The 13841-nt window shown below is 37.4% G+C and overlaps 1 protein-coding gene across 2 annotated transcripts in view; it reads right to left on the bottom strand.

Moving 5' to 3' along the window:
- The window catches only part of SHQ1 (SHQ1, H/ACA ribonucleoprotein assembly factor), a 123887-nt gene that overhangs the window by 65597 nt on the left and 44449 nt on the right, over positions 1-13841 (bottom strand). For both annotated transcript variants that reach the window (XM_036267348.1, XM_036267349.1), the window contains exons 7-9: positions 13097-13251; positions 11384-11437; positions 8984-9107 (exon numbers count right to left, since the gene is read on the bottom strand). In XM_036267348.1, the coding sequence (XP_036123241.1) occupies positions 8984-9107; positions 11384-11437; positions 13097-13251 (333 nt within the window). The remainder of the gene's footprint in view (positions 1-8983; positions 9108-11383; positions 11438-13096; positions 13252-13841) is intronic.

Here is a 13841-nt window from a genome sequence, read left to right as displayed (position 1 = left end):
TTGATCTGATTACCTAGAGGGCTACTAAGTGAATAACAGGAGGGCAGCTTACACAAGACAAAGGGATGAGTCATGCCCTATATGGGATGGAGCAAGACAGAGAGATTTATTTCATCACACTACTCAAAACGGTACACAATTTAAAACTTATGAATTATTTATTTCTGGAATTTTTCATTTAATATTTTTGGACCATGGCTCATTGTGTGTAATGGAACCCATAGAAAGCAAAATTATAGATAAGGGGGACAACTGCAATATCCACAGAGAAGAGATTTGGTCTGTTGAATAAATGTCTGCTGTTTTTTTTCCATATTAATTCTTTTTAAAAGGAACTCTAAACTGCAAAAATAAAATTTTCCCATGTTTCCCAGATAATATATAAAACATTATTCCATTTATTTCATCTAGGTCTCAAAATACTACACAATGGGACCTACATTCATTGTGTTAAAAAATGTTTTTGGCCCTGGCCGGTTTGGCTCAGCAGTTAGCGCGTTGGCCTGTGGTCTGGAGAGAGCTGGGTTCGGTTCCCGCTAAGGGCACGTACCTTGGTTGCAGTTTGTCCCCGGCCCTGATTGGGTCGTGTTGGCGGCAACCACTCGATGTGTCCCTTTCACATCGATGTTTCTCTCTCTCTCTCTCTCTCTCTCTTCCTCCCACTCTATCTGAACAAAATATCGAAAAATGTCCTCGGGTGAAGATTAAAAAAAAAAAAGTTTTTGTTCTCCCAAATCTGTTTTAAATATGTACAATTTTCTATCTTTATCCTCTTATTTGAAAAAAGTAGATTTATAGTTACTTTCTTACAAATTCATATCAATAAAAATAATCTCAAAACTGACTTTAGATTTATTAAAAGAGGCACTAACTAAAGAAGTTTTTAAAAAGCCTTAATATTCAAATAGTGTAACTAACTACCTTGGTTTTTTTTTTTTACATTGCTCAGCTCAGAAACTGCAGAAATTAACAAAACTCATTTTAAATAAATAATACAGAAAATACAATGTAGATTTAAATTGGATATATAGTTGACCCTTGAACAACATGAGTTTGAACTGCCTGGGTTCACTTATATATGAATTGTTTTCAATAAATATATTAGAAAACTTTTTGGATTTTCCACAATTTGAAAAACTTACAGATGTAAATACAATTTTTTTCGCATTACCCTTTTATTTTTGATATCTAATATTAGTAATACATATAACATCTACAGTGTTTCGTACCATATAAGACAACGTTGATGTAGGTACTGGCTGACAAGTCATCTTGTAAACAGCTGATGTAAACTTATGGTATCAATAATATAGTACAGTACTATAAGTGTATTTTCTTTAGCTTACTTTATTATAATAATATAGCATACAATCCATTCAACATACAAAATATGTGTTAATTGACTATTTATGTTATGTAAGGCTTCAGTCAATAGTATACTATTGGTAGTTAAGTTTTGGGGTAGTCTAAGTAATATTCGGATTTTTTACTGTGCAGGGGCTGGCACCCCTAACCTCCACACTGTTCAAGGGTCAAATGTATGTATAAGTATTTAAAAGACCAGCTGATTTTGAGCCACTACCCACCAGTAAGCATTGCAATATAACTCAACTTTCCAAAGAACAGTAAAACTAATATATATTAATTTTTTTTGGTAGCAGAATGATCTTAAGCTCTGTGTATGGCAATTAAAAGGCAATTTATCATTTGTAAACCATATAGGAAATGCTGCCCCCTACAGAGTATTTTAAGAAAACAGCCCTGGCCTGTTTGGCTCAGCGGTTGGAGCATCGGCCTGCGGTCCAGAGAGACCCGGGTTCGGTTCCCGCTAAGGGCATGTACCTCGGTTGCAGTTTGTCCTTGGCCCTGGTGTGGGTGGCAACCACTCGATGTGACCCTTTCATGTTGATGTTTCTCTCTCTCTCTTTTTCTCTCTCTCTCCCCCTCCCTCCCTCCCACTCTATCTGAACAGAGAATGGAAGAATGTCCTCGGGTGAGGACAAAAAAAAAAAAAAAAAAGGAAAACAAAGAATGCCTTATGTAAATGTAACCCAGAAATTCTTACAAGAGCAATGTAAAAGAGTTCAGGTATTGAGTCTTGTGGAGTTCGGTGGGCACAGTCCTACCCCAGGGACAAGAGCTGGTCCCAGACGGATCTTGGGCCTGAGGAGTTTGTCTCCGACGTCTGCGGGGGTGCAGCGGCCTGAGTTCTAAGTGCAGCAGCCATACAGCTCCAAATGGTACTGAAGGATACTAACTCCTCACTCCCACAGAACATCCTCCTTATTCCGGGCTCCTTGATGAACAGCAGCCACCTCGCTCAGCTGACAGCAAGTATAAGAACCCAAAGCACCCAACAACCCTGATCAGCTTGAAGCAGCCGAAGCAGTCTTCTCCCAAAAGACCCCATAGAATTGGGTTCTCATAACTTAAGGGGGGAAATGTTAGGTAGGAAGCGAGACACAAGTGGCTGGGGTGGATCTGGCCCAGGGTCCGACAGGAGGCCAACACTGCCTCCTGACCGCCTCTCTTGCCCAGCCCGCAGTTTCAGAACCAACTGGTTCTCGGCGCAAGCCGAAGGTTAAATGGTGGCTCAAGATCCTATCACATATGTGTAGACCTGAACTAGAAGCCTTATATGCAATTTTTGGGCTGTGTGACCTCTGGAAAGTCATTTCTCTCTCCCGAGATGTAGTGTCCTGGTGTAACAAATATTGAAACAGATTAGGCCAGTGACGGGCAGGGGGACAACACACCATTGTAGAGCTATTAAGAATATATATATAAGCTCTTCACAGTATTTATATTGAACCTACAGTTCTCCAATATTTGGCACAAAGGGAGCATTGGTCAGCATGTTGGTTTTTTGCTGCTGTTGGTGTTTTTTAATGAATACAGCATATTCATTATGGAGAAGGGAGATAACGGACACAATGGTGTAACAAAATAATAAAATAGGAAAGCACAGGAGGTAATGGGAATGTTTTCATGTGGGAAGAAATATGACTGTGCAAGAGGAACACAGCCCAATATGTGTTAGAAGTTCTTGTTGTCCATCAGTGTCTGCAAATACCTCATTTTCCTGAAATCTTAAATAAAGGTATTTAATACTAAAACAAACAAAAACAAAAAAAGTAAAACAATTTAGGAATTAACAGAATTATTAGAGAAAAAAGAATTCTATAGAGATAATTTAAATTTGATTTTCTACTCTTTAATGTCTATGCTCATATACTATGTCCTTCCATACAGAAGTGTATGTATAAACCCACACATTCTTTGTGGATAAATAATACAGATAAAAAGATTATGCCAGTTTGAGAGTTTGAAAACAGACTTGGGCTCTGAGGAAGAGAAGAGAGTAAAAGCACTGTCTCGCCTTCTGTAAGAAAGTCCAGGGGGAGCGAGGCTGAAGCTGCTGTCATGACCTCCCAGCAGAGTCCCCTGCCCTGTCACAGAGCTCAGCTGGAGCACACAGGTCCCAGTGCTCCAACACCACTTCCTTCTGAGATTACTTGGTAAGTGAGTGGTCAGTAAAAACAAGTATAAGTGAAACTGGGTAACAAATGGGTCTGGGTCACCCACCACTACTTGAGCCAATTAAGCAGAGACAAGGTTGACTCGTTTATGAGCGTTTATGCCAATATTGCCGGCAGCATGGGAGAGCAGAGGATCATCCTGTAAAAATCCACTCTAAACCCAACCCTGTTAGCTGGCTGCTTGTAAAGGGTAGAAAGACAAAGACTACATGAGAAAGGGCAGGCAGGCAAAAAGAAAAAGAAAAAAAAAATGGATGAAGTGGTTACAGGTGATTACAATTACAGGGAAGGAATTCGGGGCTGAGGTAGCCTCCAGGATTTCAATGCCCCAACCAAAGGTCGCTAATCTTTCCATGATGTTGAGCAGCTCTCCCCTTGTTCTCAGATAAGAACAGACGGCATTTCTGAGGTGAACTCCCAGGGCACACAGCTCCTAGCCAGTCAGAACAGGCTTTCTTTAGTCAGAGCAAAGCAATCACAATTAACAGAGCAAGGATGTTGAGCATTTCTTGTAGCTATGGCTAGTGTCTCACTATGATTAGTTCTCTATTATTCTATTATTCTCTTCTGCCCCTTTCATAAACAATACTTCAATATTTGATTTGAATTCAATGCTATTTCAATTTCCTGAAATCACTATGAATGTTCCATTCTTAGAAGAAACATTTTAATTGCAATGGGGAACTGACTAGGAAGTAAAATGATCAAGAACAATTTAGAATGAGGAGAAAACAGATTGTAAGAATTATCATCTCCTGTGTGGGGAGCAGGGAATTAAGTGATAATATTTTAAAAGTTGAGAAATCAATCTGGTGAACAGTTAATTCAGATAGGAAAGGAACTATCAATTAGTTTTAGAGGCTATAGGGCAAATCTCAGGGTCACACAGCACACCAACTCCACATTTTCACGGATGAAACTGACACCATTATAATTAGCTAGTTATTAATAGGAAAGGAGCAAAGGGAAGGCCAGACATTATAAGGCACATCATTTGGGCAGCTTCACCAGGAAGCTGCAACTCTGCACTCCGCAGGGAACCACCAGCCTATTCCCCACAAAACACCAGGGGAAGGGATCCAACAAAAGGAAGATGGATGCATGCTCAGTCAAGTTGGGGTGACACAGGGAAGGTACTTGCCTGTCAATCACAACTGGGGATAGAGATCATTGGCCAGTATGGGCGTGGCAACTGCAAGTGCATGGAAATCGGGAATACATAATCTCCTAAACAAAGGAGTTCTCTCCTGGGCTTGACTCTCGGCTATGGGCTCTTTTGCTCCCACTTCCGTGCATTCACTATCAAATCTCATGTCCTGAATCAGGCTTTTACTGATCTCTAGTGAAATACCATCACCTGTCCCTTTTATGAACTACTTAGTCTGCATTTCATGTAAGGTGCTTACCACTGTCACTGTGTATTTTATGTATTGATGGACATCTTCACTACCCTACTAGGATACATGCTCCCCCAAATACAGCACATAAATCTCATTTCTGCTGCTCTTCATATTTATAAGATACTCTGCACATAATAAATGTCTTTTCAGTAAGTACTAATAAAATACCTGTTGAATGAGAAGGTTAATAGAGGAAGTCATCATATATAAACAAGTACTTTAGAATAGAAAACTGTAGTAGGAACTGAGAATGTGAAGTCAACTCAGGCAGAGCCTTCTGTAGGAGGCAACATGTCTGTCTTAAGTGACTTAAAGGTAAGTCAGCTTCCCTGGCTTTATATTTTCACCCACTATATTTCTCCTTTGAGTTACGTACCATGAATGCAATTTTTTAACAGCCTGGTAGTTGTGCAAGTTCCCTGCCCACCCAAACACCCCTTATAACTTTAAGCTCCCTGAGGGCATGAGTCAAATTCCTCCTGCTTGCTATTGCATTTCCAGACCCAGCTCTGTACCCTGACATAGGAAGTACTCAAAAAATACTTGTATATCACTCTAGAAATAATATTACCTAATATACTTGGGGAGTACAATTAAAAGGTCTAACATGTCCATAACTGGGAATTCATAAAATTAAACACAGATAAATGTCAACAGTGGAAAATCCTAGCGATTTCATCTTTTACTTTTGAAGTTTTGGGTAATCTTTACAATTCAATAAAAAGCATTTGGGCCCTGGCTGGTTTGGCTCCATGGTTAGAGCGAAGGCCCATGGACCAAAGAGTCGCATGTACCTCAGTTGCAGTTTGGTCCCCGGCCTGGTCAGGGTTGTGCGGAAGACAATCAATTGATGTGTGTCTCTCATATCAATGTTTCTCTCTCTCTTTCTTTCTCCCTCCCTTCCTCCTACTCTATCTGAAGATAAATGGAAAAATATCGTCTGGTGAGGATTTTAAAAAAAGCATTTGGACTTTGGACTATATAGATTCAAATGCTAAAAACAAATTCATCTTCAAGGTTAGATCAGAATTCAGTGCTCACACAATACACTTGCCATACCTCAATTTCTTGAAAAAAAAAATTTTCTTAAAGAAAAAGATCAGCCTCCAACCCCTGTACTATGGTTATTCTTTCCTTTTACACTGACTGTGTTATTGTATCTATCTACAGAAGAGGTTAGTAAAGCCGTTATTTCTAAAAAATTAATTATTCAACCCAGTGATGACATATGTAAGAGTTATTATTTATATGAAGTAAAACCAGTTTTTAATTGGTAAAAATAACTAACCTCCTGAAGACTCTTTACTGGGTGATAGCCTGCCATATGGTTACTAGTTATCAGACCTCTAATGTTTATAGAAAGGTAGTTTTCTATTAGCCTTACAAACAGAACAAAACAAAACAAAACAAACAAAAAAACCAACTAATTTTAAATGTGTTATTAGCAAAAAAAAAAACAAAAAAAAACTTTATACAACAAAATTACAATAGTTCCACAAAATGATGAACAAATTTAATTTTGAAACAAAGAAGCATAGTAGATAAGAGTCCAGACTTAAAAACAATCATTTTATAAAGGAAAAGTAAAAAAACGTACAAAAAGAGAGGACAGGATGTGGACCGCGCCAGCACTCACTACCCAGTTCCAGGCAGCCCTCACCTGCGGCTGGCCTGGCTTCATCTGCACCCTGCCCACTTTGCCCCAGCCCATTCTACATTATTTTAAAGTAAACCCCAGGCTTCATATAATTTCATCTCTAACTATTTCAATACTACAAAGGGCACAGACTCTGAGTCAAACAGACGTGGCATTAAATCCAGGGTCTACCAACCATTAACTGTGTGCCCCTGGGCAAATAATTGAACTTCTCTGAATTATTTATTACTTTCAACTATGGGAACATTAGAATGAACAGATATTCTAGCATAACAAACAAGAAATTAATTGTGATGTGTGATAACTCCAGTTCAGCAGTCATTTGTAGTATATTAACTTTTGAAGGTAATTTTTTAAAAAATTACTTTTCTTTATTGAATTTAGAGAGAGAAGAAGGGAAAGGGAGAGAGATAGACACATCGATGAGAGAGAACATCGACTGGCCACCTCTTGCATGCCCCCCACTAGGGATTTGGCCCACAACCTGGGCATGTGCCCTGACTGGGAATCGAACCAGTGACCTGTTGGTGCAGGGGTCGATGCTTAACCACCGAGCCACACCGGCCAGGCTTGAAGGTAATTTTTAAAATTCAGAAAATACAGGCTAGAAGGCAAGAAGAAATAACATGAAAAATCAAAGCTGTTTGTTTCCCACTGTTAAATTAGACAGATTTCAATTAAAGACAGATTTCTCAAAAGTAGTGGTTCTGCTGTGCTATAATCAACAACCCTTTAGAATAAAATACCACTAGTTTAAACGAATGGGATAAATAAAGAGGTATCTTTCATTTAACTGATTAATTTTTATAATTATTGTCTACTTTATTATTTTTTTCATCCTCACTTGAGGATGAGCTTAGAGAGGGAAGAAGAGAGGGGAGAGGGGAAAAGAGGGGAGAGAGGGAAAAGGGGAGGGGGGGAGAGAGAGACAGACACACACACACACATCTATGTGAGAGCCTTCTGACTGGGAGTCCACCCAGCAACCTTTCAGTGCACAAGACGACGCTCAACCAACTAAGCCACACTAGCCGGGCACAATTATTGTCTACTTTCAAAGAATTTACTCCAAACACGATCGCCCCCAGGGCAAGAAGATTATACGTTACACAAGAGAAAAGCCCAAGTACATACACCTATAGGAGGGACAAACATTACATGTAATTTTTCCCTTTGAGCCAATGAAGTCACCTGGATGTATGGAAAGATTTTTCTTTCTTTCCCCCTTTTATCCTGAAGTGTGAAAATTAGGCCCCAAGAGCACTTACTTATATCTAAGGACAAAGAAATGATGACTCCCCAGGAGAGAATATAAGAAATTACCATAAAATATTGAAGATGACTTTTAAATAAATGTGCCAGAACTAGAAATGGATGCCATCCCCATCAAAGTCATTACCTTAGAAATTCTATATTTAATCCAATGACACTGTTACACAGTCGGCCCTCGTTTATCGCGGTTAATCAGTTTCAGACTCTACCACAATAAATGAATTTCCACAAAGCAGAATTCTTTATTTATATACACTCATCCCTGGCGACTTTGGCTTCGACTTTCGCAGCTTCACTCTATCGCGGTGGAATTTGTTTCAGAGATTAGAACTTTCTTCATCCTTAAAAATAATGAATAGCTGTCTTTTTAGGTTGGATGAAGCACTAGTCAAAAGTCCTGGCTGGTGTGGCTCATCTGGGTGGAGTGTCATCCCATACACCAAAGGGCAATGGGTTTGATTCCTGGTCAGGGCACATGCCCAGATTTTGGTTTCCATCCCAGGCCAGGGAGGAGGCAGTCTCTCTCTCACTCGTTCCCTTACTCTAAGATCAACAGAAAAAAATAAAAAAATAAAAAGTCCTCAGAATGGCTGTGCTTTATTTTGGAAAGCCTTTCCTAATGTCCCAAGTCCAGGATCCCATGCCTCTTTCTGTACAGAGAATCGCTGTACTTCCCCCAGCAAAGCACACTTCACTCTATATTGGAATTGCTTCTTATGTATCATCTGTCATCCAGGTGAAACTGTGAACTTCACATAAGCAGGAAATTTATTTGTTATTATGCCCACAGATTTAGCTAACTAGCACAGTGCCTAGAAATTACAGGCATCCAAGAAATACTGAATGATGCAATCTACTACAATAGAGAATTCTTTGGAATATGGGATGCACCTTCTCGATTTACCTCCCCACTTCTTTCAGAAAGAGTACCATACTTATGTGACTATATATCTGAACAGAGGGACTATTCCTTTATATATACCCAGGAGAAAAAGTGGTTGGATGAATGATTTTCATTATTTATGTAGAGAGAAAAAGCAAAAATCAGGATTACTCCCTCAGACTAAAAACTTACAACTTTTCATTCACAACCTGTAAGCACAATAATTTCTCACCTAGTTGCAATATCTTCACAGTGTCTCTGTAGGCTTCCATCACCAGCTTGAAATGGCGGTAAAGTGGGTAGCACAGAACTCTTCTTCCAAAAGACACCAGGACTTCATGAACATTAGTCCAAGTCTGTGAAGTATCAGTTAAATAAGTAATCATTTCCACATTATACAAACAAAAGCACATAATGAAATATTTCCATTAAAAATTAAAAGTTTGGATCGTCATGAAGCCAAGTAGAAGAGAAATATAAAACCATCAAATGAGACTTTTTGTACATCTTACAATAATTTAATCTTATTAGCCTTTGTAATTTCTCATATTTTATCAAAACATCACAAATGCCCTTTAAAAATCACATATGTAGTAGAAAAGCTTTTAAAAGTCTCTTAAGAGTTATAAACGTGAACCTGAAACAGGTGGCACTAACCAAACCCACATGCACATGAAAGACGTTTCTAAATGACCTGTTTCATGTTTTTGTCTTTCAGGACCTTCAAGACAGGGCAGATGAAAGGTGTAGAACTTTCAGTGACGTGTGTTCACTCGCTCTTTTTTTTTTTTACTTTGGGCATGAGTAATATATGGTATTTATTTCAGTAATTTATTTTTACTCATCAAAGAGAAAACTAGTAATTTCTAGAAAAAAGAGTGCTTTATTGTGACTAGTATTAAATCGATACCATTAGCAATTCAAAACTTACTGAAATCACTAGACAAAGGTGATTTTTCTAAAAAAACTGGTTTTAAATAGAGTTTTGATAAAAAATTTTACCCATAAGTAAAACTTAAAATATAAAATTAAAACTAAGAGAACAGCATAATTTCCATGTATATTAATTCTTAATGAATGAGAGATCTGATTAAGAATACTGAGTATATGACAAAGAATAGTTTATATCTAAAAAGAGTTATGAACTTTAAAAAATTTCTATCAAAAATGAAATAGTTATAAAAATTTGATAGCTATTAACATGTCTGGCAATTTTAAATTCTCTCAAAAACAATAAAAATTCCAATATAAAATCATAAATAGGTGAAGTTATTCAAGTGGATTTTAATAAATGAACTGTAAAATTAATCACCAACTCTGCAATTAATTCAATTATTGCAAAAATCAGCTTCTCCATTACATATTGATCACGGCAGTCTGCAGAACCTAAATGAAGTCTAGAGAACAGCACCTCTCCATGTTTAACATACACATAAATCCCTGGAGATCTTGCTACTGACTCTGACTCGGTGACTCTGTACTGACATTCGTTGTGCTAGTAACCAACTCCCAGATAAGAACATTGGTCAAACTGTTGGTCCATGGACCATTCTTGGAGTACAAAGATTCTCTGATAAAGCTGAATATTTCATTTTCTGTTTACATCTTATCTTTTACTTCAACAAAGTGAAGTAAACTATTTGTCTTAATTGATACAATTATCAACTATTTAAAATGACACTTTTTAAAGCTTCTACTTTGAATCTGTTTTGATATTCAAGTTTGTTCAAAACAGGTAAATTTAAAGATACTATCCTTTGGCCCTGGCCAGTTTGGCTCAGCGGTTAGAGCGTCGGCCTGCGGTCCGGAGAGACCCGGGTTCGGTTCCCGCTAAGGGCACGTACTTCGGTTGCAGTTTGTCCCCGGCCCTGGTTGGTCGTGCGGGTGGCAACCACTCGATGTGTCCCTTCATGTCGATGTTTCTCTCTCTCTCTCCCTCCCACTCTATCTGTACAAAAAATGGAAAAAATCCTCGGGTGAGGATAAAAAAATAATAATAATAAAGATACTATCCTTTGATATTTTTGGTAAGACATACATGACTATTTTCTAGAAAATGTAGCTAAAAGCAATTATTACTATATTAAAATATTTATCAGATATAACCATAGTAATTGTAGGACCTAGAAGTTATTTAAGCTATATGATCTAAGTGGAAGTCTGTAAAATATTAATAATACTTCTCACAGACCTATTGAAAGGAATTAGAGAGGTAACACATGTAAAATGCTATCACAAACCCTGGGGGGCAACGGTAGCATTACCGCCTGGGACTGACTCCCAGCCTGGAACTCCAAGCCTCACTGTACGTCAGCTCACAGACATGCCTGCAACTCCAGCCCAGGCTCCCCCAGCAGACCACATGCCCATTCTTTCTCCAAAGTGTGTTTCCTTCTCTTGATTTCCAAAATACCCCATCTGGCTTCATTAGTAAAGTACAATTAGAATAAGGGTAACAAATAGAATTAGAATTTTATTTTAAAAGTGGAAAACACACTTGTACAATAAAGTTTCCACTTTTAAAAAAGTCAAGGTATTCCTTCTATTACCCAAAATGAACTAAGGACAACAACAACAAAAAAATAACTTTCTAAACAAACAAATCTAGACAATTGCAATAAAAAAATCATACCTCAAACCAACACAGCGTTGCACTCAGTTTTCTGATATTCCATGCAGATTCAACCTTTTTTGTTTTAGAGAAAAGAGTACTGTCACACTAGAGGTCAACATATAAAAATAAAGCAAATATATCCATTTATTCAACTAGTATATGAGTAATGTTGATATATATAAGAACTAAGAAATGACTATGATTGCAAAAAAAATAATTGCTCCACTTGATGCAGATGCTATCGAAGACAAGTTTCTGTCTACTTTCCTTGGGATTTCATAAAGTAAAGCTTAATAAATGCTTTTCCACTGATAAGAGTCCCAGGACACAAGAGCAAATAAGCAGGGGCCTAGTAAGCAAAATTAAAGCAATGCTCACTCAACTTCTGTCCTTCTCAACTAAGTAACTTGCCGCCCATACATTCTACAGATAATCTGCCAGGGCTCACAGGGAACATCAATGTGCTGCCTGCGGCTGAGAAGGCAGAGAATGCTTCTAAGAATGAGTAAATACTAAAGAGGCTTTGAAGTTGCAAGTCTTCATGATTTCAAATATGCAAATATAAGAACAAAGAATAAATTTTACTGAGTAAATCTAATCACTCATTTATTTATATTCTCAAGCAATAATATGAAGCATTTTTTTTTTTTTTTCCCAAAGAAAACATTTTCTCCATGTAGTATCTTTTAAAAAAATGAATGGAAACAAAAAAGCATTTTCAGTTATATTAGGCCCTGGATACACTCATTAATATTCTTTTTAGAGAGAAGTCACTAAATTATTAAGAAGTCACAAATTATTAAGAGTCACATTTGAAAATTTCAGAATCATAACAACAAAAAATTTGGCACATATAAAATCCTACTCCTAAAACTATGCTAATGCTATGATGTTAAGTGAGAAAGGCAGATGAAAGAAAAATACATACATGTGCAAAATGAAAGAGAGTGAAAGAGATATATCACCTTATAACAGTGGCTTTTTCTGATGCTGAGATTATAGGAAATGTTCACGATTTTCTTCATGTATGTATTTCCCTTTACAATGATACAAAGTATTTGTGTATTTAAAAAAAGCATATGCTCAGCTCAAGAAAAGCCTTTTGAACAAGCACAGTTATAAAGAGCTGAAGGGCACATTAACCAGAAAGACTTGTGGTTTTTTTGTTTGTTTTCCAGCTTTTTTTTATATAGGTGAGAAAAAAAGATTAACTCTTCATTTACAAAATTAAATGTGGTTTAAGAAGAGATACAATAAAGTGTACATTATTTAGAAAGAATATCACTTAAGACTACTAATGTACTTTACAAATAGGTTTACTTTTATAATAGGATTTCTTTAAAAGATTCCCATACCTTGCATCTGCTAACTGACAGCTCAGAGAAAGAATATAAATGGGTTGGCAAAGTTTACCCCTTGCCAATGTCAAGTGTCATGTGGCAACAGCCCTCTTATTTGGCCAATTTATCTCTTAAAGGTCCTTTTTTTCTACCCTCAGTTTCACTCCCCACTTTGCTGTTTGTAATGACTGATGCCAAGGAAGAAGAGAAAGAAATCAACTAAGCATTATGCTTTCATGGCGATATCCACCACCAGCAGACATGTGGCAAGTCAGGCCCAAGCATCCTCTGAGTAAGTGACCACAACAGGTCTTAGTCTCGACAGTAGTGAAGTCGTACAGTCACTCGGTGCAGGCGTCTAGGCCAGAGATGCAGACACACGGGCACTTACAGTCTTCTCTCCTTCGTTGACACGAGTTTCATAGCAGTATGCCAGAAGGATATCTGCCAGACTGTAGTACACTTGACGGTGGGCTCTCTTGTCCAGCAGGTAAGATTTATGGACAAATTTTCGCAGTTGATATTTCTCTTCTTCAGAAAAAGACACTAAAACAAAACGTATTTAAAAATTACATGTTCCATCCAGTTGTGCAGAACTCCCCAATGTGGAAGATTTGTCAAAATAGAACTGTGATTATAGAAACTAAAGTTACATAATTTTAGATATATAAACAATTTTAAACCAGACTTCACAGTTTTATTAAGGGCTTTGTGTTTCCTCCAACCCTAGTAGGGCTAAATAAAGAAGAAATGTCTAAACATCTAGTCCATACTTCCAGATCCCCTCCACTTGTTTTCGCTCCCCTGTTCTGTATCAAGGCACCTAAAAGTCAGTTACTGACTTTAAAGTTAATATACTTTAACAACACAAAACATATAATAGCTAAATAAAGCACTCTATAAATATTCACTATCCATTTTACAAGTTCTATGTAAAAAAGTAGGAATACTCTCATATTAGTCCATTTATGAGTATAGTATTAATATTCTGTATACACAGAAACAAAGACATACATAAATACACAAATATGTCCATATCTCACACACGTAACTTATGGAGAGAGGATGTTTCTTTTCAACACAATTGTTTCTCTTTTCTTCTTCTGCTTGGCACCCTCTTTTCATCTTCATCAATA

The sequence above is a fragment of the Molossus molossus genome, unplaced genomic scaffold (assembly GCF_014108415.1).
Source record: "Molossus molossus isolate mMolMol1 unplaced genomic scaffold, mMolMol1.p scaffold_m16_p_18, whole genome shotgun sequence".
In the NCBI taxonomy this organism is placed as follows: Eukaryota; Metazoa; Chordata; class Mammalia; order Chiroptera; family Molossidae; genus Molossus; species Molossus molossus.
This window is presented reverse-complemented; position numbering and strand designations above follow the sequence as displayed.